At 37.0% G+C, this 25,455-nt stretch overlaps 1 protein-coding gene across 23 annotated transcripts in view; it reads left to right on the top strand.

The window, feature by feature from the left end:
* SORBS2 (sorbin and SH3 domain containing 2) overlaps positions 1–25,455 on the top strand; it is a gene marked incomplete at both ends in the record, with an annotated part of 96,201 nt that overhangs the window by 9,379 nt on the left and 61,367 nt on the right. For 14 of the 23 annotated variants that reach the window (XM_080710627.1, XM_080710621.1, XM_080710620.1 and 11 more), the window contains 5 exons: positions 10,386–10,524; positions 14,191–14,363; positions 20,887–20,953; positions 21,391–21,435; positions 23,033–23,222. In XM_080710627.1, coding sequence (XP_080566753.1) covers positions 10,386–10,524; positions 14,191–14,363; positions 20,887–20,953; positions 21,391–21,435; positions 23,033–23,222 — 614 coding nt within the window. Of the gene's footprint in view, positions 1–6,260; positions 6,723–10,385; positions 10,525–14,190; positions 14,364–20,886; positions 20,954–21,390; positions 21,436–23,032; positions 23,223–25,455 lie in introns of all 23 variants that reach the window. The other 9 variants (XM_080710625.1, XM_080710632.1, XM_080710619.1 and 6 more) reach the window with 3 other exon arrangements.

Here is a 25,455-nt window from a genome sequence, read left to right as displayed (position 1 = left end):
AAGTCTGACCATTAGTAATAAGAAGGCTATAGGCTATTATTGGAAATCCCCTCCATATTTGACATATGGTTTTATAAACTGCATTTTTATTTTATTTATTTATTTATTTATTTATTTATTTATTTACTTATTTTTTTGGTGGTTCTAGGGTTCCTGGAAACCCTCCTACCCCCGGATTACACTCCCAGACCCATTTTTATACTTTTTTATTTGGAAACAGGGTCTCTTAAACCAGCGCGGCTGGCTTCCAACCTGCGCGATCCTCCTGTCTCCGCCTCCCAAGCACGGGGATTACAAGCGTGCGCCACCACGCCCGGCTTAAACTGCATTTTTAAAAACTGACCACTGATAATTTGTAGAGACCACAAAATAAAATATGTTATCTTTCTGTTTCTGTGTGAACAAATAAACTCTTGCTAATAGTATCTCATTGTGCTCAGTATCAGATAAGTGAAGATATAAGCCAGATGCTTTGAAAAGACAGCAAAACACTCTCTGGCTTCTGCGGCATCTGTAAGTGATTTGCCCTTTGCTTCTAAAGGATAAACTTAGACCTTTGGTTATGGAACAACATAATCAATCACTTGCCAAAGACTCACTTCCACAGTGGCTACCACCCACGTGTTGGGAGTTTACTAGGGAACTTATCTTTCTGTCATACAGTTGAGAGCAAAACTCATTTCTTTTGCTTCATGGGATCAATTTCTAGGCGCTAGAGAAGACAGAGTGATGGATGAATGTTAGCAGGATTAAGTGATAGAAAAGAGACAGATCTGCGGAGGATGATTTCTGGACCATTCCCATCAACACCAGCCTTGCTTACTGATGTATTCCATTAGTCTGGCCAACCACAGTCCTGTAACTGCTTTGTGTATTTATTAGATCTCCATCTGATGTGTGTTGTGTGTGTGTGTGTGTGTGTGTGTGTGTGTGTGTGTGTGTGTGTGTGTTAAAATATTTGGAAAAGCAATCTGAATTTTAAAATTACCTCAGATTTTTAAATCTGCTATAATATCCCCCAGTGGAGGTGCAGTCAGCCTCTCTTAAAGTACACATAATGGAGAGCTCCCGTACTTTCTGAGGCAGCAAGTCAGTGCTTGGGCAATTCTGAGATCTAATTATTAAAAAGTATTTCCAATATAGAGTCAGGTTACAACATTAAAACTGCCTTCATTCTACATGTTCATCACATGGGTCAAGAAAGCCAATGTCTTCTCCCCTTGGTATATGGCAGTTTTAATGTTGTAGTTCTTCTCTCTGTCTTGTGCAAAGCATTCCTGTGCCTTCTAAGCATTTTCATTTTTAAAAACCCGATTCATGCCACTTTAGTAACAAAAAAATCTACAGAATGGAAATACAACAAGCAATAATTCATTTGCATATAGGAAAAATAAATCTGGCTCATAGTGCACACCTGTAATCCCAGAAATTATGAGAATCTCAGGTTTGAGGCCAGCTCATGGTAACTTATCAATATCTTATTTCAAACTTAAAATGATAATAATAACAACAATAATAATAATGGTCTGTGGGTATAACTCAATGTCATAATGTCCTTATGTTCAATCCCCAGTACCATAAAAAGATTAATTTTTTGATAATTTTTACAATATACTATGTACTGTGCCAAGCACTTTAATTACATTATTTCACTTACTTTTCACAAACTTTATGAGATGTGTTTTATGAATGCTTGTATTTTACATATGAAGAAACAGAGGCCAAGGTAAATTAAACAACGTGCCCAAGTTTGTCTGACAGCAACTAGTACGCCATCCTGCCTCTATTTTTCAACCAATATGTCTCTTATGTTCTGTCTTGTGCAATTTATTGTCAGTCCCGTTGAAAAAGGACAAAAACTTGCCGAATCTCTTTGGCTTCTATTTAATGCAGATCTTTTATGTTCTTTGAGAACTAAGGACTAGAGACTCAGCTGTTAACAAGCTGGACTATATGGTTGTTCTATTCCTAGACCTTTGTTTAGCACTAGAGATTGAACCCAGGAACATTCTATTTTATAGATCCACCACCAGCTTGATTTTTATTTTTTATTTTGAAACAGGGTCTAAGTTACAGAGGGCCTCACAAATTGCTAAATTTGGCCACAAACGTATGATCCTCCTGTCTCTGCTTCCCAAGTACTGGGATTATAAGCATGCACTACTATGCCCAGCTTCATTCCTAGTCTTTGAAGAAACCACTATACTGACCTCCACAATGGCTGTAATAATTTACAATCCAATCAACAACGCATAAGACTTATTTCCCCTTGCCACCATTTATTGTTGTTGTATTCTCCCTCCATCCCTTGGTTCTGGGGATTGAACCCAGGGGCATTCTACCTCCAAGCTACATCTCCAGACCTATTTATTTATCTATTTATTTTCATTTTGAAACAGGTTCTTTCTAAACTGCTGAGGGCCTCGCTGTGTTGCTAAGGCCAGCCTCCCAGCTTGTGTTTTTATTCTTGATGAACCCCATTCAAACTGGAGTTTGATAAAATTTCAGGGTAGTGAAAATTTCAGGTAGTGCATTTCTCTAATTCCAAGTGATGTTGGACATTTTTTCATATATTTGTTGGCCACTCCTATTTCTTCCTTTGAAAAGTATCCATTCAGTTGTTCAGTTTTTGATGGGGTTGTTTGTGTGTTGGGTGTTTTGTTTCTCTAGTTCTTACATGTTCTAGATATTAACCCTATATCTTAGGAGTAGCTAGCAAAAAGTTTCTCCCATTCTGTGGCCTTTCTTTGGATTTTTTATTGTTTTCAAACTGTGCAGGAGCTTTTTAATTTGATGCCATCCATTTTATTTCTGAAGATGAGGGATCTTTTTTGAGTAAGTCTCTACCAGTACTTGTACATTGGAGTCTATGTTTTCTTCTAATGATTAAAAAGTTCGAGTCTAATTTCTAGGTCTTCGATTCATTTTGAGTTGACTTTTGTGCAGAGTGAAAGATAGGGTCTAGTTTCATTCTTCGACATATGGTTTTCCAGTTTTCCCAGTATAACATGTTGAAAAGGATCTTTTCTTTAGCATATATTTTTGGCACCTTTGTCAAAAATCAATTGGTTGTAAGTGGAAGGAAGTTCCAGTCTTACTTTAGTGGTCTTTTTTATCCACAGGTTCTTCTTAGTATTCTGGGTTGAATTCATTCAGACCAAATGGCTCGATGCTATTTTGAATAACCAGGTAGAGAGCTCTCTTTCCAGGTCTAAAGTATCAGGAAGGAGCAAGCTAGTATTTCTAGCTCCTCCCTAAGTAATTAGGGAAAACAAAAAAAAAAAAGCAACTTAGATTCATAAAAAGTTAGTGACCCTTGATGAATATTCAAACACCTTAGGTTCACATGATCTTGCAAAGAAGGAGACACAAAACAGGATGGTTTTCTGCCATTCACTGTTCACTATCTTTCACTAAATGCAGTAGGGAAGAATTGTTCTTGTAAGTTAGTTTTTCCTACTATGAAATACTCCAGAGTGAAACAATATCCCTTTTTCTTTTTCATATGCTTCTGCTTCTCTTCTCACACTTTCTGGGGAAGAGTGTATGAGATGGTTCCCTCTCCTGCTGTATCTAGAGAGTAGTTCATTAATGTGCAGATCAGTCTCATGTAAAAGGATTCAAAACATGTAGTCTGAGAGAAAACTGACATCTTTTGCCAAGGCATTTCAAAACTTTTTGTGGAAAAACATAGTTGGGGTACTAATTATTGAATTTTATAATTTTATCTATAAAAACTTAAGTGTAATATGATTTTATATAGTCAGGCATTTCATTTGTTACCTATTCTCTCTCTCTTTCACACACACACACACACACACACACACACACACACACACACACCTTAAAAACTCAAAATTAGGGAGAGTAATTCAAAATGTGAAACTGTTATATTTTTGTGGATATCTCTTTGACAACAAATAAACAAATAAGGACTATTCCCAGATTCAGAGTCATACTTACAAACTAATAACCATGGTTACTTTATTAAAAATATAAAATATATTTAATATAAATAATATAATTATAAAATAAACATAAATAATATAATATAAAATATAAAGCCAGGAGTGGTGGTGCATGCTTGTAATTCCAGTACTTGGGAGGCTGAGACAGGAGGATCGCACAGGTTTGAAGCCAGCCTCAGCTACTTAGTGAGGCTCTCAGCAACTTAGTGAGACCCTGTTTCCAAGTAAAGTATAAAATAGGTCTGGGAGTATAGCCCAGAGGCAGAAAAACCCCTGGTTTCTACCCCCAGTACCACAAAAAAATATATGCTTTAACATTTGACATGTTTCATGTCATAGATATGGCAAGTTGATCCCATTTGAGTCAAAGTCATTAAATTTTCCTTCTAATTTTAAAGGGAAAAACTCAAGTAGAAAATTCAAATCTTTTTTTTTGTGTGATTAATGATATTTAGCAGGATTTTCATTTAGGATAAGCAAAGCTAAAAATTTCCAAGATTATATAAAAACTATCTTAGTGAAACTGTATTATGACAGGAAATTCCACTTGGACTATCCCAAGATTACTTTATACTGAATTCTACCCAGACTCAAAACAAAATTTTAATGTCTTAAGTTATAGTCATTGTAGTTTCATAGTATTATAGTTTTTACCTCCAATAAAATCTGCCATTATTGTAAATATTAATACAAAGAATGCATTCCTATTGAAATATTTTTAAGTATGGGTAGCTGAAACTTAAAATTAATCAGCCAATTTTATAGATGTTAGAATTATACACAGTAAAAATAACACATTTTAAGTGGCTGTTCAAACAACAACTAAAAAGATTACTAAGGAAGAGAAAACAGAAATCTTCTCATTCAGCATTGGAATTTCTTAACCTTATTAGATTAAAGATATTCTTTAGTGTTCATAAAACCCTGAAGTTTCTGCAAAACTTTATGTATATATGAATCTGTATATTTTTCCTAAGAGAAGAACTAGAAGCTTTCATCTGATTTACTAAAGGATCTATGACCCAGAAAAACCTTTTATATAGTAGTTTTTTAAAGTACTCAATTAAAAGTCTAAGAAAAAAATAATTATGACTTTCATGAGGCCCACAGCCTGCATGACATCAGATGTTATGAAAATGATAGCTGGCCAAGAGCACCAAATGGTACTATTAAAATCTTTACTGAGCAATATTTCTAAGTCTATACATATAAGTTCTCTTTCATTCATTCCCCATCTTTACTAATGTTCCATAATACTTTTAGCCATCTTATAGTTGGCACCACCTCAAACACCCCAGAGTCCTCCATTGTGGAAAGTGGGAATAAATAGGGAGAAAAATGCTTCAGAGTTCCAATTATTTGCTGAGTCTGATACTTACCATCACATTTGACAGATGGGGTCAAACATCATCTAAGTTACAACAGACGCCTACAGAAATGTTCAATGGACCATCTTCACCCTTCCTCCTCCAGACAAACCATCATGTTTAGCTCTTGAATTATATATACCTTTGAAGTTCTTAAACATTTAATTCTCCTTTCGTTTCTTTCTCCTTTGCCTAAAATTTAATGCCAACAGTTCTAACCAACTAGGGTACATTCTAACCATTCTCGGTAACCGGTTTTTGTTTTCACACATAGAAACCTCTATTTGACTGCTGGGAAATTTTTAAATTCAATCATTTTATTATTTCATGGTGGAATCACGTTTTTCATGTGAGTAGATTTCATTCAATTCAGGTTCACTGAGTGGAAAGGAAACAAAATCTCCTTTCTATTTTGTTTTTAGTTTGATTGGTATATAAATCCACTACTCAGAAAAAAAAATTGAGTCAACCCTTTATATATGGGGGACACTATGACAATGGGAAGACTATCAGAAGACAACATCACAAGATTTCTCTTTGTAAAGGTCAAACTATAATTCTGCCAACCAATAACCATCTGATAGTATTTCACTGTCTGTCATGAGGACAAAAACTGAAACTCCTGAAGATAAATCCCTTATGCCAACACCCTCAAGCCACTACCAAACTTACATTGCAGTGCTTGTGTGAAAACTAGTCTTGTTTCCCAAAACACCGAATGGATTCTTTTTTTTTTTTTTCACATTTTCATGCTTTTTCTGAACTGTGTTGTCGTCAGCTAACCCAACTAACTGTATTGCCTTAAAGCTCTTGCAAATAAAACCAATGCTTTGTCTTCTCTGCCACATTGCAAAAAAAAAAAAAAAGACATTTTTGTTAATTGGATAATTGATTTTTCTTTTTGTTATTTTTCCCTCAAACTCAGCTTGGAAACCAGCACTTAACTGCCAATGTGTTGGAGGTAAATGCTTCACAGACACACAGACAAACCACACCAGAAGCTTCTTCTTCGTGCCCTTCTCCTGTGATTCATTTTAATCAAACCACTTTGTCACCAAACAGTGGCTCCAGCCCAGCGTCACCACCTGACCATCTGGGGCCTTCGTGCCTGCATAGACCCCAGAGCCTGTCACATGGTTCATATACAAACCCTCTCCTAGCTCCTGAAAGCCTTATCCACAGCCACGACCCAGGCTCTCGCAGGACAGACTCCTCCCTGGGCGAGCACTCCTCCCGCTCTGCGAGTGAGTCCTCCACAGCCATTCTAGCTGAGCTGCAGATGGGTGGTTCTGACACCACTGACTGTCCTGAGACACCTTCCCCAACCTGGGCTCACAGGTCTGCTGTGACAGATGGCACCACCTTAACCACACCTGCCGCCACTCATGTAATTATTCTTCTTTCCTTCACCTCCATCATTTTTTTAAAAAAGGGACTGATTTCTCATCTGCCATCTCAGTTTGCAGCTGGGAATTTATATTCGCATAGGTGTTGATTGGTAAATGGGTTCTACACTATCTGTCAGCGACCCTATCTACTACAGTCATCCTCATTAAGCCTACTTTGTGCTAAAAAGTTTATTTATAGTCTCTTCATTCATTTAAGAGTTTCTTATGGTAACTATAAAATCATTTACTTAGAGTTTAGTGTGTTTATATGGCTAGTAAGTTGTCCAGGGGTTTGCCTTAATAAGAATTTATCTCAGAATTTAAATAAGTATACATCATGATATTGTTATGATTACAGCATAAAGAAAGCCTAAAATTTTAACTCAGCATCAATACCTGGCCAATAACTTTCCCCACACACTCATATTAATGTACCTTGTACAAATTACTAATATACTCTTGTTTCTTACATTAGTGATTATTGAGTGCGTGGAGCTAATTATTGTTTCTCTTTCACTAACAACCACATCTTTTTAATTCTTTTGTACTACATAATGAATGATGTTAAATAATCTTAATTTACTGCAGAAATTTAGCCCTATGATTGTTTTGGAACTATTTTTCCTGAGCCATTCCAGTATAAAAATTTATTAATACATTTTTTTTATTTTACATGCCAATACTTTGCCTCCTATTTATGGCAATATATAAATATCTTCCACACATGTTACATCACTGAAATATGTCCAGCAGTCCCTAATAAATGATTTATTAATGACTAAAATGCTTCAAAATTTTATGGCACAGATTCTCAATTGCATGGTAATATAGAGGTAATGGCTTCCATTTGAAAGGCACATGACTTCAGGCAAAAACTGGAATATTTTCCAAAATTAATATTAGGATGCAGTTCCAAATGAACATTGTTATCAGCAAAATTTTATTTGTGCTACATAATTTCTATATTCTATCAAAGACATAAGTTTGCGACTCTCGCACATAGAATTGTTAAATAAGTATGACACGCAATTACAAAAACTGAAAGACAACAATTTTGTATGTAATTTAGTATTCATTTAATGTCTGAGTATAATGCATATTCTAAAAATAATTCCACTGATACAGGATACTCAGCCCAATGGACCTCCTGCATCCTACTGTGCTTTCTAGTGGTTCTTTTTTTTTTTTTTTTTTTTTTTTTTGCGGGTCTGGGATGGAACCCAGGAGCCTTCGACCTCCAAGCTACACCCCCTGCCCTATTTTTTAATTCTTTATTTTGAAACTGGGTCTCACTGAGTTGCAGACAGCCTCACTAAGTAGCTGAGGCTGTCCATGAACCGTGATCCTCCGGTCTCAGCCTCCCCAATGCTGGGATTACAAGCGTTCGCCACCACACCCGGCTTCTAGTGGTTCTTAACTCTTAAAAACTTTAAGTAACGTTATTAGGACCTTTAACAAAAAACCTAAAGCAGTGAAAACTAATCTATTAGATTTTCTGTTTTTTAGACTCTTTGGAATCTTGCGTTATGTATAGTCATGTGTGCACAATGAGAGGTACCTGTAACTGAAACTAATTCTAATTGTGTTTATTGCACATATGCTGTTCATGAGATGGTTTTTTCTAATAATTTACTATAACTTAAAGCATTTTCTAAAATTCTAATAGTATCATTTAATTAATGAACTTTTGATTAGCTTAACCACACAAAAGAATAAATTTACTTTCAATGTTCATTGTTTTAACCCTTAATCAATATTAATGAAATCACCAAAATAAGATCCAGAGTCAGGTCAGTATTCTAAATTTAGAAACATACAAGTTAAGTATCTCTAACTCAAAATCAATACTGCAAAATGCTTCAAAATCGGAAAATTTGTAAGCATTGACATGGTATTCTAAGTGGAAAATTTTACCCCTGACCTCATGGGACAGGTTACAGTCAAAACACTGGGGTACCAAAATTATAATTTCAGAATATATATATATTACATATATATATATATATATATATATATATATATATATATCTTATATATATCTGTATGTATATATGGCTTACATAAAACATAAATGAATTTTGTATTGCACCTTGGGTCTTACCTCACGATATGTATATATGTATATATAATCCAAAGCCCAAAAGAATACAAAATCCAAAGCACTTCTAGTCCCATGCATTTCAGACGAGGGATGCTCAACCTATAACAACCTGATAATTTTTAATAAAAACAATGTTCCTCCTTTTGACATTAATTATAACACATTATAACAATAGCAAGTTATATTTACAATGCTCCCCTGAACTCGATTTGAGCATGGAGGCAATGATGCCTCCAATGGTTCACCAGGGGTCCTGCAAGCTGCTGGGGCGTTGGAGGGGCCTGTGCCCCACACCTGTATGTCCAGCTCTCTTCAGGGAAAAGTCCTCAAGATACAGTTGGTTATGATAAGAGACCCTTTTTTTTTTTAACATCTTAAAGAAGTACTTAATAAGTACAATCCCTGTAGTGAAATGCTTATTAATTTCAGGACGTAGTATGGCTATGGACTAACAAAATTAGATTTAACCTAGGTTATTTGAAAACACCTCTTTTAAAGGAAAATCATGGAAATAAACAATTACTTGTCTAAGTTTTAATCCTGTGTAATATAAAAGTTCATTTTATTTTAAGATAAGTAGAAAAGGTTCAAAAATCATGGGTTTTTAGCTATGTGCTTATGTGTGTTCATCTGTTAGCTGTCAGGTAACTTTAACTAAATGTCCACCCTAATGTTTTGTCTCATTTGCATGCATTACATAACCTCCTTGGTGTTTAGTGCTATGCCATGAACAAACAGTCCTGAGTTCCACTGCTGTGAACTAAGCTAATTCAATTCAATTAGAAGGTGCACCTATTGAATATCTGCTATGCATTAGCACCAGGTTTTCATGTTCCAATATATATATATATATATATATATATATGAAGTGTATATATGATCATCTCCACCAAGAATCCTGAGATACCTGTGGGGATACAAAACCTTAAGGCAGAAAACAACCAAAGCAAATTATTAAATCAAACAAAGTGCTAAATGAGGTCAAAGTAGAGATAAGCGGTGTTTTGATGAGCCTTTCTGAGACACTGGGTATGTGACTCTTCCACAACAGTTTGCTTCATGAGAAATCCAACAGTCGTGTTTCTTAGATGAGTCACCTTGCTTTGGAAACCTTCATTCACTGGAGAATATCTCTCAGCAGATCTGAGCACCAACCCATTTCCTCAGCTCAGAGGCATTCATTTCAAATCCGGCACGCAGAAGCCTGTGACTGTTCTGACTGCTAAAGTCATGATTGTGAGAACACAGTCATCCTCCACATTGTTACAGCAGTGACTCCTGTACACCATTGGGTGCCTCCACTGGCACAGTGGCTGCTCACTAGCCAGCTGCTTTATCCTTCCTGGGCTCCCTAATAGATGAGAGTCACTTCCTAAAAGAACGGAAGAGAGAGAAGATACTGAAAAAATATGCCCTGCCCCCGTGATGTCAGTTTTCAAAATAAGTAAGAACCTGGCAGTGGACTGCTGTCATGGGACTGGAAGTCTTTCTCTGTCACCTAAATGAGTGCTGTTTACAGGGAGCTGTGTGCTATAACAGGATGCCTCTGTCCTTTTCTCAGAGCCAGATAACAGTGAATGGCAACTCTGGAGGCGCCGTGAGTCCAATGAGTTACTATCAAAGGCCGTTTTCCCCTTCCGCGTATTCTCTCCCAGCCTCCCTCAACTCCAGCATGATCATGCCGCATGGCAGATCTCTTGGTAAGTGATGTGGTCACCATGGTGTCCATGACAAGTCAGTCTAAGTTGAAACCACATGGGGAAAAATTTCAAGGCACTGAAGTGAGGCAGGAGTGTTCAATGCACCACAATTTAATGACCACATCCAAGGGAGGAATTGAGGCAGAGGATTCAGCCTGGGAGAAAGCAGGCACCCAGCCATTCCTGCAGAAGACTATTAAGGGAGTGAATAGAAAGGAAGAGAAGATATCCAGTTAAGGGAAAAGAGAGTCTACACTATGCAAAGAACATTAATGTAGTGCTCCCTCATTAAGACAGCTGTTGTTTTGTGGGAGAACTTTCAGTGTAGAATATTCTTTTTGTCTTTATATAAGGAGGACTTGCTTAACCAGTGTAATATGGGGACAGGTTGCCTCACAAAGTAATAAAGCAGTAAAGCGCTGGCTCACACAGTAATAAACTACTACTCAAACTGAGACCTGAGGTCAACATTCAGGGATAGGGTAGTGGGAAGCCAAACAAGAGACACTTAAGAGTTCCTTAAATGATGATTCCACAATTTTATAGAGAGATGGTTTTTAACCTTTGGGGAATTAGATAAAAGATATAGTTTTTCTCCAGGAAAAAAATAAACATAAGAATGTTCATTAAAAATTTAAGCATGTCGCCGGGCATGGTGGCACACACTGATAATTCCCACACTTGGGAGGCTGAGACAGGAGGATCGTGCAGGTTCGAAGCCAGCCTCACTGGCTTAAGAGATCCTGTTTCCAAATAAAATATAAAAAATAAGCCTGGGAGTGTAGCCCGGAGGTAGAAGGGTTCCATCCCTAGTACCACCAAAAAAAAAAAAAAAAAAAAAAATTAAGCATGTCACTTGGGGGCCCTCACAAACACTTTGAAGCCTCCTGGAAAAGATGCTGTGCTATGTAAAGAGAGAAAAAACATCTTCTGTGGTAAAATGTATTAACATAGTTCAAAATGATAAAAGAAATATTTCTTAGTTTTAGAAAACACAATTTAAAAACCCAAAATATTAAAATGTGTACCAAACTGAGCCATCAGAAGAATTCAGCCTGAAAAAAGCTTCCATGATGTTAAAAAACTAAAAAGCTTCTAGGACAACTGGAAGCAGAAAAGTAGAGAAGAGCACACTTACACATGCCTCTCAGAAAAGGACGGGGCACATCATCTGGCCCCCACACACCAGCAGCAGAGAGAAAAAGACACCGCCATTCCCTGATTGACAGCAGGCATCACCCCTTCCCCTTCCCAAATTGACTTCAGTACAATATTCACCATGCTTGTGGTGCAACTCAGCTTGGGTCAACAAAACCTCTGTACACCTTCAAATTTAGCCATGGGACTAATTAAAGAATAGTCTAAATATACACATGCCTTCTATAATGCTACTCCTGGGAATCATTTGTAAATATAATGATGCTCTTATACAGTAAAAAGAGCAAAACTTCCTTCGGCCATATATTTCCCCTGTAAATATCAGCCCATAGTTCAATATTAAAAAAGGAGTCCGATACATCTAAATTTTTGTAATTGAACTATGCATTATCACATATAGAAAGAAAAGATTTTATAAATTATTCTAGCCATGACATTTTTCTGAAAATGATTATCAAAGTGTTACATTATACCCAGTTGCTTGCCTTGGTGACCAAAATTTTGTCCCCACTCTCAAGCCCACCCTACCCAACAAAACTATAAGTACTCAACTATAGATAGTCTTTGCTTTATACCATATTGGTGGGTAGATTATACATACTAACTATACTACATGGAGAGAAATTCCCTATATTATACACATTGAACAAATTCCAATTGGCTACTGCTCTGGTGAGAGCAGAATTTATAAGAATTTGCCCCTCTACTCAGCCCTAATCATTGTATTTGATTGAGGACAAAAAAAATTGCAAAAATAAGTGTTGCCGGGCATGGTGGTGCACACTTGTAATCCCAGCATTTGGGAGGCTGAGACAGGAGGATCACGGTTCACGGACAGCCTCAGCTACTACTTAGTGAGGCCCTTTGCAACTCAGTGAGACCCTCTTTCAAAAACAAAGAATAAAAAATAGAGCTTGGATGTAGCTCAGAGGTAGAATGCCCCTGGCTTCCATCCACAGTACTGAAAAAAAAAAAAAAGTTTTAGTAGATCATACTAATACAAAAGAATAATAAGAAAAATGGCTAACTTTAATTTCATGAGCTGTAGGTCATATATTCTCAAGAACTGTAGGTGAAAACAGAGTTGAGAGTATTTGATTAGACTGGGACTTTATGCACAGTAAGTGTTCAAAAACCACTCATTACTGATAAAAAATAAAATATGAGCATCATGGTTGCTCACTCATGTCCTTTTTGGTTAAATAGGGGAAGTCAACTAGAATCAAACACTGCATCACGACTGCATATAAAGTAACTTGGAAAAGAAAATAGCTCTATATCCAATGAAACATGAAGTGGTTTTATTCACAACCTCAGCTCATTCATTTTAAAAATACTTTTTTGTTGCAAAGCAAACTGAAAATAGCCACAATAGTAATAAGTGTTATAAATGTTTCTGTGGATTTCACCTTAGAGAGACTGTAACTCTAATTATTCTTACACAGATGAGTTAAATTTTTTTAAATGTTTACTTGTGATGTTTTGCACAATTTTTCATGAAATACGTTATATATCTATCATGTGTGTGTATATATCCACACATGTATATATGAATGAATCAATGAATCCTATCCTGAAACATAAGGACTTTTTCATTTCCACACAGAACTTTCTGAGTGACAGACCTGCCCAACCCTGGTATAAATAGCATAAACAAAGCATCATTCTCCGTCACCAAAAAATCAAAATTAATTGCAGAAAGACAGGAGTGGAATATGTATTGCTCATGTGTACCATGGGTTTCTTCTAAAAGTATACTAGAAATTAATAAAGATGATATGAAAGTAGAAGCTTGATTAGCCTCATGCAGTTTATATTTGAGGGCAATTGTCATCCTCAAAGGATATAAAGTCGTGCCTTTGCCATTTCAAAGTAAAACAAAAGATAGTATGGCCATCTTGAGTATTTAAATAAAATTTAATTAATACAAATCACTTAAAAGCATTTATTTATCCAGAACTTTTCACATTCAAGTATATGTTTGGATGTAAAATTTTTCAGTGATTTTTATTTTCACCTTATTTTTACAGAATCTCTGTCATTGGCTCACCAGCCCTATCATTTGTCTAAAAGTACATTCCAGTGGTTTTAAATAACAATAGCCATATCACAGCAATCATATTTGTGAACATTTTGGCCTGGGGGAAATTACTAAACTTCTCTCAGCTCCTGCCTACTTTTCTATAAAATTGATTCTTGCCCCAAAGATAACTAGATGAGGAAAAACATGTAAAGTGCTTATTTCACAGTGGCTGCCCTATAGTCGTTCATCAAATATAATTCTTCCCCTCACCCATCTTCATAGGCTGGTGAGGTCTCAGTTGTTATGGGCCTGTTCAATATATATCTACACACCATCCCCTGCACAGTGAGTGGTTCAATTATAAAATAAATGAATTAAAACATGAAGTAATGGAATATGAACTTTAAGTTACAATTTTCAAAAATGTACAAGAGGCACCATTCTTTGTACCTCCAATATAATGTTTTACCACGTTTTCTGCACAGATTCTGCAGAGACATATTCCCAGCATGCGCAGTCTCTGGACGGTACCACCGGCAGCTCAATACCACTGTACAGGTCCTCAGAGGAAGAGAAGAGAGTGACAGTCATCAAAGCCCCGCACTACCCAGGAATCGGGCCGGTGGACGAATCTGGGATCCCCACAGCAATCAGAACGGTAGGAAATGGCAGCATGTGTCTCTGTGTGGGCCTGAAGGGGCTCTACAAAGGATGGATTGTGCATGGATTTGTGCTTTCCTAGGGTCTTATATAATGAGGATTGCTCTCTGTACCACTGAGTTCTCATGAATATTATGATGTGTGGTAGAGAAACAGAACTGTTCACTGAAGAGACTTTAGACAATCTCTTTTTCCATTTGAATTAAGAGTCGTGAAAATTGTGATTTTGTTAAATGATAGAAAAAAAATTTTTTTAACCTTTTGCCAAGGAGATACAGAGGTAGAGAGAGAAAAGAGACGGATTGAAATAAAGTTTTCACTGCATCGAATTCCCACAAGCATTGCAAATAAACCAGTGATTTGTTTCTTGAAATGGATGTGTGCTAACACCAGGAGACAGGGAGCTGTGAATTGGGAGTCCAGAGGTGAGATGATTGGAGTGAAGGGAGTTAATGTCACCGAAAGGAAAAACTGAAGAAAAAAATACACATCTGAGCCTCCCTCCTCAGCGGGCCGGGCGCTGAGAGCTCTCCGGGGATGATAAGTGAAAGTGTTGGGATTTTTTTTTTAGTCCTTAAACTCTGCCAAAGCATTGCTCATGGTGTCGGGGCAGCCCCTTCTGGCAAAGCTCGGCAGAAGCAGAGACAGCTATTGAGAGAGAGCCCGAGAGCCCGGGCGGGCGGGCAGCTGTGTGCTCACCAGGTCCACTTGAAGAGGAGGTTTGAGGCTTGTGCTGTCGGGAGAAGGAAGACTGGGGACACCAGGATGAGAGCCACATCTTTGCAGGTGACAGTCGGGGGAGGTGCAAGGATGGAGCTCCTCCTGGCTGGGCTGCTTACACTTTGCCTGCCAAACCCACATAAAAGGCTGGGGTGTTGCCAGCCCAGGAGCTGCTTCCCTGGAATGCAAACCTGGGGAACCACAGACAATCGTGGGTAGGGGGAAAGAATGGAAAAGATATCAGATGAAAGAGCAGTGGTAACTGGAAACATTAACAACAACAACAAAAAAAAAAAAACACTAAAGATAGACTAGGGGAATTTCTTTTAATTTGCATTTATTATTTGAGAATTATGTGGCTTATATACCGAGAAGAGTTAAAATTGTATTATTATATATATCTATATGATTGTTGAAGTCAAAACATAAATCAGTATAGAAAGTGCTGGAGTTTTAGACTCACTAGATTGTGATAGTGTTGAATGTGACTAATTATATAGAGTTCTATAAATCTGTGTTGGAATGGATGATTGTTATATTTAAGTGACAGAAAAAGTTCAGGGATTGTAACTAATATTCTCAGTCTTAGGATGGTGACATGTTTCTGATGATGGTGTTGTCACTTGTCCTTTTAGGACCTCTGACTCAGAATGGTTAAATGAGATTTTCTTTTTTCCTAATAATGTAAGGATACAGTCAGGCAGGCACGGTGCCACTGGTTTTGTCTAATTCACCCGGAGGTATGATATATATATTGGTTGTAATTATATTCTGTCTAAAAAGATTTCATCTGAAACCTCTGGGCATATTCTTATGTCAATAAATAATATATACAAATGGACATACAGACCTGGTCCAGTATTTTTATCCATGGGACATAATTTTTAACTAACAATGCCTGAATTTGTGTATTAGTCATTAAAGAAAAAAACTGACATGTCAATTTTTAACAATGAAAATCAAATAATTAAAAAATGTGTATATCATTTTATCAACTTCCAAATCAAAAGCATGCTTAGATATGCATAAACAAACACATACACTAGACATGTGATACTAATTTCATTTTATAAAATAGAAGTAACCCAGAAGCTCCTTTTAAGGAACTATAATTTTTATAGACAATTGTGCTCTACTTAAACCTTTAAAGCTTTACAAAGAAGGTGGAGCTCTGGGAAGACTTACTCACGTTTACTATTTTGCAGCACTACAGAGCACATCCCCAAGTATAGCTGTGTTTATAAATGTTGAGTAAGGTCACCTCTGAGCCACCGCAGGATGAAAATCTCCAAGGTTGTTTTTCTTCCTCACTTGTGTAGAAAGGAATGATTTCTCAGACTCAAGTTGCTTTCTGTTCAGTGTATACACCAAAGGCAGTATTGTCCCAATGCAGCATGTTATAGTATCATCTTAGACAGCCAACACATATCAAGGCAAGAGGATTTTATAAGGTGACTTATAAACTCCAGAAATTTAAGAATCAATATATACTACTTTTGAGTTATTTTGATCATCAACAGTGACTCTCCAGAGTCACTCATGTGCCTGGGGATATCTATGTTAGCCTTTTACTGCCATTCTGAAAAATAACAACAAAAAATCACTAGGGCTCAGACCTCAGATCCCATGAGATTGTGTAATTAAAGCTAGCTATTTAAGTGACATATAAGATCACTTCTAAGTCAAATATAACACTCGTTTGACCATTTTTAAAGTTGGAACAGAGCAAAAATAGAACTGAATCACTGTGTACTGGTATGTAGAAAATAGGTCTGCTTTCTCTTTGGAAATCTCTGCATGTTAAATCAGCTTGGAACTTGATGTTCATAAACTGTAGGAATATAAAAATCAAAGTCTTTTCAGTCAAGGTTATAGTAACAAATACTTAGTGACGTCTTGGCAGTTACTGTCCATGTAAAATGATTTTGAAGGACATATCTAAAAGTAAATTTCCTCAAATTTGAACAGACCTCCACTTTCATAATCTCATTATTAGGCATAACAGTCTCCATGATGGCATTTATAAAAGGAACTTTAAAGGCTTAACAATATTTTTGGAAAGGGACGTTGAGTTTTAGTTTTCCTGTTTTACCAGTTTTATGGTCTCCTTTGCCAATTGTCTGAGCATTTCCCTGCTCACCATATAAAGGCAGCAGATGGCATAACCGTGAGATCCTGCCTGATACAGCAAGTGAGGGAAAAGAACATCTGGTGACATTACTTATTAGGCTTCCTTGTTTCCAGGTATGGTTAAAAAACATTTTTTCACAAAGTTATGTCTTACTTTTTGTTGCTCTAATCCTGCAAAATAAATGAGTCTTAATGAAAAAGAAACCGGTCTTTTCTGAAAATAAAGATCCCTTAAAGACACGTGCTGACATAATTTTGTTCTTCTTTATGCCTGAGTAAAATTCTATTGTGTACATATCTCATAGTTTTGTAATCCATTCATCTATTGATGGACATCTTGGCTGGTTCCATAGTTTGGCAATTTTGAATTATGAAGCTATAAACATAGATATGCATGCATTAGTTTGGTAATTAGTTTCCATTATTTTGGGTAGACACTCAGAAGTAGTATTGCTGGATCATATGGTAGGTTTATTCTCATTCTTCTGAGGATCCTCCATACTGTTTTCCAAAGTGATTGCACAAATTTGAAATCCTACCAACAATGTATTAGAGTTCCCACTTCTCCAACAAATGCCCAGCATTTTTTGTTGGTGGTGTTTTGAATGGTTGCCATTCTGGTTGGAGTTAGGTGAAATCTCAGGGTAGTTTTGATTTGCATCTCTCTGATTGCTAATGATGTTGGGCATTTTTTCATACACTTATTGGCCATTTGAATTTCTTTTATAAAGTGTCTTTCACTTGCCCATTTTTTGATTGGGTTATTTGTTTTCTTAGTGCTGAGTTTCTTGAGTTCTCCGTATATTCTAGATAATAGTCCTCTATCAGAGGAATAGTTGGCAAAAAAAAAAAATTTCCCATTCTGTCGGCTCTCTGTTGAGGTTCTTGACAATTTCCTTTGCTGTACAGAAGCTCTTCAGTTATATCATTTACAGGGAAATGGATGGAACTGGAGAACATTATCCTAAGTGAGATTAGTCAATCACAAAAGTAAGAAATTGGATGCTCTTCCTAATATTCAGAAGCTAGGGAGAAAAAGGGTCATGGTATGAACTCTAGATGAAGGAGGAAAAACCATAGATAAGAAATAAGGCCGGGTGCGGTGGTGCACGCTTGTAATCCCAGCATTTGGGAGGCTGAAACAGGAGGATCGTGATTCGTGGACAACCTCAGCTACTTAGTGAGGCTCTCTATGACTTAGTGAGACCCTGTTTCAAAATAAAGAATTAAAAAATAGGGCAGGAGGTGTAGCTTGGAGGTCAAATGCCCCTGGGTTCCATCCCCAGACCCACACACAAAAAAGAAAAGGAGGCCTAACTGGAGGTGATGGGAGGTAGGAAGAAGGAAACTCACTAACGTACATGATGTACATTCACAAACATATCAGAGTCAATCGGGAAATTGGGGAAGGGCTAAGTGAGTGATGTGTGCATGTACTCCTCTGCCATCTTGTACTCCACTAAGATGGATGACTACAATGTACCAATAAAAAACAAATTTTAAAAACACGTGTTGAGGTTCACTGACAGCCTCAACTACTTAGTGAGGCCCTCTGCGACTTAGTGAAACCCTGTTTCAAAATAAAAATACAAAATAAGACAGGAGGTGTAGGGTCAGAGGTCAAATGCCCCTAGGTTCCATCCCAGACCCACACACAAAAAAACACGTGTTGAGCTGAGAGCACATTTCAGTGATTGTGTGCTTGCCTCGCGTGCACAAAGTACTCGGTTCAATCTCCATCCAGCACTTAAAAATAAGGTATATGTCCAGTTACTTTGTTTGAACCCACAAATAAAAGTCTGACTCTCCATTGCTACACTCCTTTTCACCAGCTTCTACCATTTGTCAATCAACAATCCCCTCAATTTTCCATTTTAAGAAGAGCCTAGAATTCAGAAGTAATTCTCCACAAAGTCAAGTAGTCTTTAATGTCAATATGCATTTGTGCATTTTCCAGAATCATCTGGCACAAGACTGTCAATTTGCAGATGAATAATTCAATGACCACATTTCTAAAAGGAAAATAAAAATATAAGATCTAAATCGATGCTCAGTATAAAAAATACAAGAATATTTTTGTAGCAGTCCCAATCAAATTTTTAAATCAAAAGAACTATCTTGAAAATGTTGATATATTTAGTTACTGTACACAGAATGGTCAAGTTTCTTTGCTAAGTACCTCTGAAAGAGTTGGGATAAAAATTTTGCCAAGTAAACTGTTTAATTATGCCTATAAAAGTATGTCTACTTCTGTGGGTATATAGTAAAGTAGAGCTATATTCAAAAAGCTAGATTCATTCAGTGTTTCATTCTACAAACATTGGAAGTTCCCTTCTGTTTTACTGACTGAACTTTTATTATGTTCTAGGTAGTACTCTAGGCCCTTTTGTATTTATCAGTCTCATTCAATTTTCATAACAATCCTTTACACAGATACCATTATTTTTTTAAAGATGAAAAAACTAGGGTTCACAAAAGTTGTATAATTTTCCCAAACTTATGTTTCTAGGATATAGTCAGCAGTAATTAAAAGAACCAAGATTTGAATCTTCAAGATTGCTGATTAGTTTCATCTTTTCACTATACCCCATCTCTGCTATGTCTAGAGCCTGCCATGCACAAGGAACTTCTACCCTCGTTATAATTTAGCAGGGCAAAAGTCGAGTGCCCTCTATTATTCTGTTAAAGAAATCTTGTAACAAAATCTATATTTGGAGATTTGGTCTAGGATTCTGAATTATATATTCAGTATTTTATTAATTTTATTGGTTTATACTATTAAATATTAAATTTATTTCTATTAATCTAAGCAATCAGAATACAGTGTGTGTTGAGAGCATTTTCTAGTTAATTCCAAACATAATGTTTTGATAGAGCGCTCAATAAAGTTTTTTTTAAAGAATAATAGTATTACCAAAAAAGTTATACAAACTTTGCAAGAAGTTTTATTCAGTTAATTTTGCATAAATATGTGTGACAATATCTGATACCTAGTGCTGGATGCAGCAATGATTTGAACAAATAAAACCACAGCATCAAGTGTTCCAATTCAGTATAAACTCAAAGGCAGAGTAATCTTATTTATAAACTACAATTTGGGAGGCTGAGACCGGAGGATCGCGGTTCATGAATGAGGCCCTTTTCAACTCAGTGAGAACCTGTTTCAAAAATAAGAAGACTTGCCGGGAGTGGTGGCGCACGCTTCTAATCCCCGCGCTTGGGAAGCGGAGTCAGGAGGATCGCATAGGTTCGAAGCCAGCCGTGCTGGCTTAAGAGACCCTGTTTCCAAATAAAAAAGTATAAACAATACGCCTGGGAGTGTAGCCCAGTGGGGTAGAAGGGCTTCCAGGAACCCCAATACCACCAAAAAAAATAAATAAGAAGAAGAAGACTAAAAACTAGGGCTGGAGGTGTAGCTCAGAGGTACAGTGCTCCAGGGGTCCATCCTCAGTACCACACACACACACACACAAAAAAAAAAAAAAACTATATATGTGACTGAATAGATTACTAAAATTATCATCAAGTAATAGTAAAGCAACAGAAATTTTTGAAATTTTATCAAAAAATAGAAATATACTATTAATGAAATAGTAATGGCAATGAAAACATTGAGGAGCAGTGTTGATTTGAAGCCAGATTTATTACCTGTTGACCTTTCTCTTTCACAGACAGTTGACCGACCAAAGGACTGGTACAAGACAATGTTTAAGCAAATTCATATGGTGCACAAGCCGGGTATGTATATCCTTCTGGTCTCTGACTAGGTTTGCAGAATATATATTTCTCTTTTATGGAGATTTTGTTTACACAAGATTGCAATACCCCTGCAAACTTCATGGCCTCTTATCTTCTCAGCCTCCTTCCTATTGTTTCATCACCCCTCAAATCACAGGTCTATGCCTTTGCCTCACCCCCAAGCAGCCAAGAAGCCTCTTAGGAGATGCTCTTTGGAGGACCGCCAAGTGTTCTGGGCTTACCCCTCTATCCCTCCCTATCCACTACCTGTAGAGGGCCAGCAAAAAACAGTATTTGGATATACAAATGGAAGTGATGGATTAAGAAAAATGCATTGCTTTTCTAGAAAATTTCTTTTGTATCTCTGAAGTTCTGCTGTTATTGCAACATGGTGACAGAATTTGTATTGCCATAATATTTATGTTTCATTTTTCTAGATGATGACACAGACATGTACAATACTCCCTATACATATAATGCAGGTAGGATGGGTTTCCTTGCTTGCAATGACTATTTGATGCTCAATGGTGTTGGGAAGAACTACACAGTCACCCTTTTTTACTACATTGTTTGACCACAGGTTTTGAGTTCTTCTGATTGCTTGGTTTCTTTTCTAAGAGCACGCAGAACAAAAAAATTGATCATTTCACATGAAGATGAGAACCGATACTGTTTTATCCCATTCATTCCCACTCTTTGTTTATTCTCAACTTCAGGAATGTTTAACCAAAGTGTAGAGGACAGTGTGAAAGAACATACTGTGACCAGGGTACAGATAAAGATCTTCTTATATCAGCAGAAAGAGCAATTACAATTGCGTAAGATCTTTGAGATACACTTCCCCAAAAACAAGTCAAGCAAAGTGTTTTGTGACCTTGTCCAGGCTTTTGCTCCAAAATGTAACCAACTATTCACTGAAAGATCCTGAAGTTCCCACCTGCCCGGGCCACTTTTTCTGAGTCGCTGATGATCATGATAGAGTAACTTCAATTCCCGGCATTTCCACTTGGAATTGAGTATGATGCTATCCCGCAGAGTGGTCTTTGACTGGAGTAAGGGGCCCCTAAAAAATGGTTCCTTTCATCTCTTTTTCCTAAATGTTGCATCGGAAGATTTCTCACAGGGCTGCCTCTCTTTTCCCAGCTACAGGTCCAGGACTGTTGTTATGATCTCTCCTCTGTCATCTGCACCCTCATTTAGGGGTCCTTCTGCTCGGCTGGCAGTAGAACAGCAGAAGGCGCTCCCATCTTTGGCATCCAAAGTCCGTCCAGCACTCAGGCTCTTTAACTGTTAGGCATTTCGCTACTAGTCTCTAAAGGCAGGGGAAAAAAAACAATTAAAAATAGCTCAGCAGGTTGTGAGATCTCTAGTTTTAGATCTTGGCGCCCTCAAAATATAGTAGAAGTTAATATATTTCCTCTAATTTTAGTCCTGATTACAGATACACCAGACTCAGCCCCTTTATCTAGCTCAAAAGTTAAAGTATGACTGTGGAATTGAGGCAAAACTGTAAGGGCAGGGGATTCTCTCTTCACCTGGGGTGGACATTGTGTGCACCTTCAGGGGGAGCAGAAGAGTGTAAACAGTGCTTAGCTCCAAAGACTGTGGTTGTAGGAAATTCCGAATTCATTTATAACTTTTTAATATTGAAGTTTGTCTCATTAATTGGCATGTTGAAACCCAGGTACATATCGCCCTGAAGAACCCCTACAGATTTAATTATTTAGCCAGTAGACAAAGCATCTACTATCTTTGTTTCTAAGATAGTAGCCAACTATTGAAGAAGCTGTATACACAAGGTGCTTTGTGAGGCACAAGAAAACATAAACCCTCAACAAGGTTATCATGCATCTGGGGGAATGAGACCCAGAGAATCATTAGTTAGTTAATAATTAGCTAATTATTGATTAACAATTAATAATTATCTATAAATTAATAATATTAATAAATAGATATATAACGTGGCCATCTAATGTTCACCTTATGAATATGCTTGTTGATAATAATCTTGACAAAATCATTGGATATTTAAGGAATATAGACAACTTAATGAACTTTGTTTTGTTTGTTTTATGGTAGGTCTGTACAACCCATCCTACAGCGCTCAGTCACATCCTGCTGCAAAGACCCAGACCTACAGACCTCTTTCCAAAAGCCAGTCTGACAACGGCACCGATGCCTTTAAGGATGCGTCCTCCCCTGTGCCTCCCCCACACATCCCACCTCCAGTCCCACCCCTTCGGCCAAGAGATCGGTCCTCAACAGAAAAGTAAGGCATTTCCCCCAAGTGACCAATAGTTAGCGTAGGATAAAAAAACACAGCCACATAGACTTTAGTAGAAGAATCGGTGCTTGCCTTTCAGAGAGAATGTGGGTATCATCTTATTAGTCCATACATATACCATCTGGACCTCTCTAATGAGAATATAGCAGAAGCTTTCACAGCCTTGGGCCATGCTATCATAGCCTTAAGTTCAACTTCAAGTTATATGGGCACAGCTCCTACTTTTTGATCAATAAGTGTATATAAGAGATAAATAAAGAAATAGTGGACATGGACTTCCCTTGCTATAGCAGTTTGTTATGTAGTTCATTTCAGTTTCTTTGGATTTAAAATGTTAGATCTATTAGGAAAATATCTTTCTGAACACAAGGAGAGTTATTCAGAAATCATAAATCATTAGCTAATCAACAAATATCTATGACTCATTTCTATCAACATTTTGAGCTGATTTTAATTTTCATTTATCCACTGAAATATTTTATACACACTATTCACACTCAAATATTTGTGAACACATATCCATTGTTTAATTTTATTAGGATTATGACTAATATTCCAAACCAGGATTCAAACTCATTTCTGCTTGAATCCCAAATCTATGATATCTATACTGGCATTTAATGAGTAATAATATATAAAAATTCTTTTTTAATGCTGGTTATTAAGACTCATCTATCATACAATCCCAGAAAATTCATACTCAGTGCCCCTTTACAATAACTAATGATCATATTAGGTACATAATACTACAAAAATAATGGACATATACCATGTGTGAAGGAATTCTCATTTAATATCAATCTTCTCATGATGAATTATGTGTTTAGAAAGTATAATATTGTTAAAGTAAGAACTAATTGTCTGGACACAAAATGGTATCTTTAAAATAAACTAAAATTAACTCAGATTTAAATATGTTATTTGTACTACATGTTGCCGAAAATAAATCTTTTATAAAGAAGAGGATGGTCCCAGGCATAGTGGCACACACCCAGCATCCCAGTACTTGGGAGGCTGAGACAGGAGGATCATAGGTTTCAGACCAGCCTCAACAACTCAGCAAGCCGCTCAGCAACCTATTAAGACCCTGCTTCAAAATAAAAATAAAATAAGGCTAAGGGTGTACCTTAGAGGTAGGATGTCCCTGGGTTCATTTCCAAGTATTACAGGACAAAATAAAAACAAAATCCAGATGGTTATTAAATACATTGTCTCGTAGTAATGCACAAACACCTCTGCAAAGAAAAAGGACACAATTTTACTGTCTGTATTTTACACAGATGGGAAAACTGTGCTCTGTATTACTCAACATTTTGATAGAAAGCTAAGACATGCCCCCAATTCTCTTCAACGCCTATTTCCTACATGGTCTGGAGTTGGAATTTTATCCCATTCCAAGGAATCAAAATTTTCTCAAAGTCAGAAAATCATTCTTCCTAAGAAATGTACCATCAATAAGTCTGTCTTCCTTCTCAAAAGGGAGCCTTCCCCTTTATTCCCAGTGAGTGGCCAGGCAAGACTTGACTTCCCGAGTCCTTCTTTGAAATGTACTTGCTAAGTCCTTCTTTGACAGCCTCTGAATTACTTATGAGTTCAGGGGAAAGAGAGCAGATTCCAAGGAGATCAATGCTGGACTCTGGTTTTTCAAGGCCAACATCAAGAGGGATCTCATGCCCCTCTGCCGGCTCCTCGCATGCCAGCCGAGGGACACTGTTGAACTTTTCACAGGCAAACACTGATGCACTTGGAAGAAATAAGATCAAACACAGTGGTGCATTACACCTTGTCACTTTGGATCAGGAAAGCCAGGCCACAGAGCGGGGGGGGGGGGGGGTGTTTAAAAATTCCTGGCTCCGTGGAGCAGTTACTGCCACTTACTTTAAACTCAGACACACACAGCTGCCATCAGTGACCCAGGCCTTTACTGGCAGATTACTACCTGCATGTCCACAAGCCCCTCATCCGAGCCTTTTAGCCAGCAGTGGGATGGTTGCATAGAAGAAAGAGAGGAATCTAAAATACAATATAAAAAAAAAGCTGTGTCTGTCTTTATATCATGTATGTAAAGAAAAACATAATGTGGTATTTTCCCAGATTACCTTTTTATCCTGAGTTTTTTCTTTGTTAAAAAAAATTATGATAAAATTAACTTTGAAAACAAAACGCACAGTGTATACAACTGTTCTCACATACAGGATTATATTTTTTTCTTCTACTT

The sequence above is a fragment of the Muscardinus avellanarius genome (genome assembly GCF_963383645.1).
Source record: "Muscardinus avellanarius genome assembly, chromosome: 14".
Classification (NCBI taxonomy): domain Eukaryota; kingdom Metazoa; phylum Chordata; class Mammalia; order Rodentia; family Gliridae; genus Muscardinus; species Muscardinus avellanarius.
Note: the sequence above shows the minus strand (reverse complement) of the source record. Positions and strands in the feature narration are given on the sequence as shown.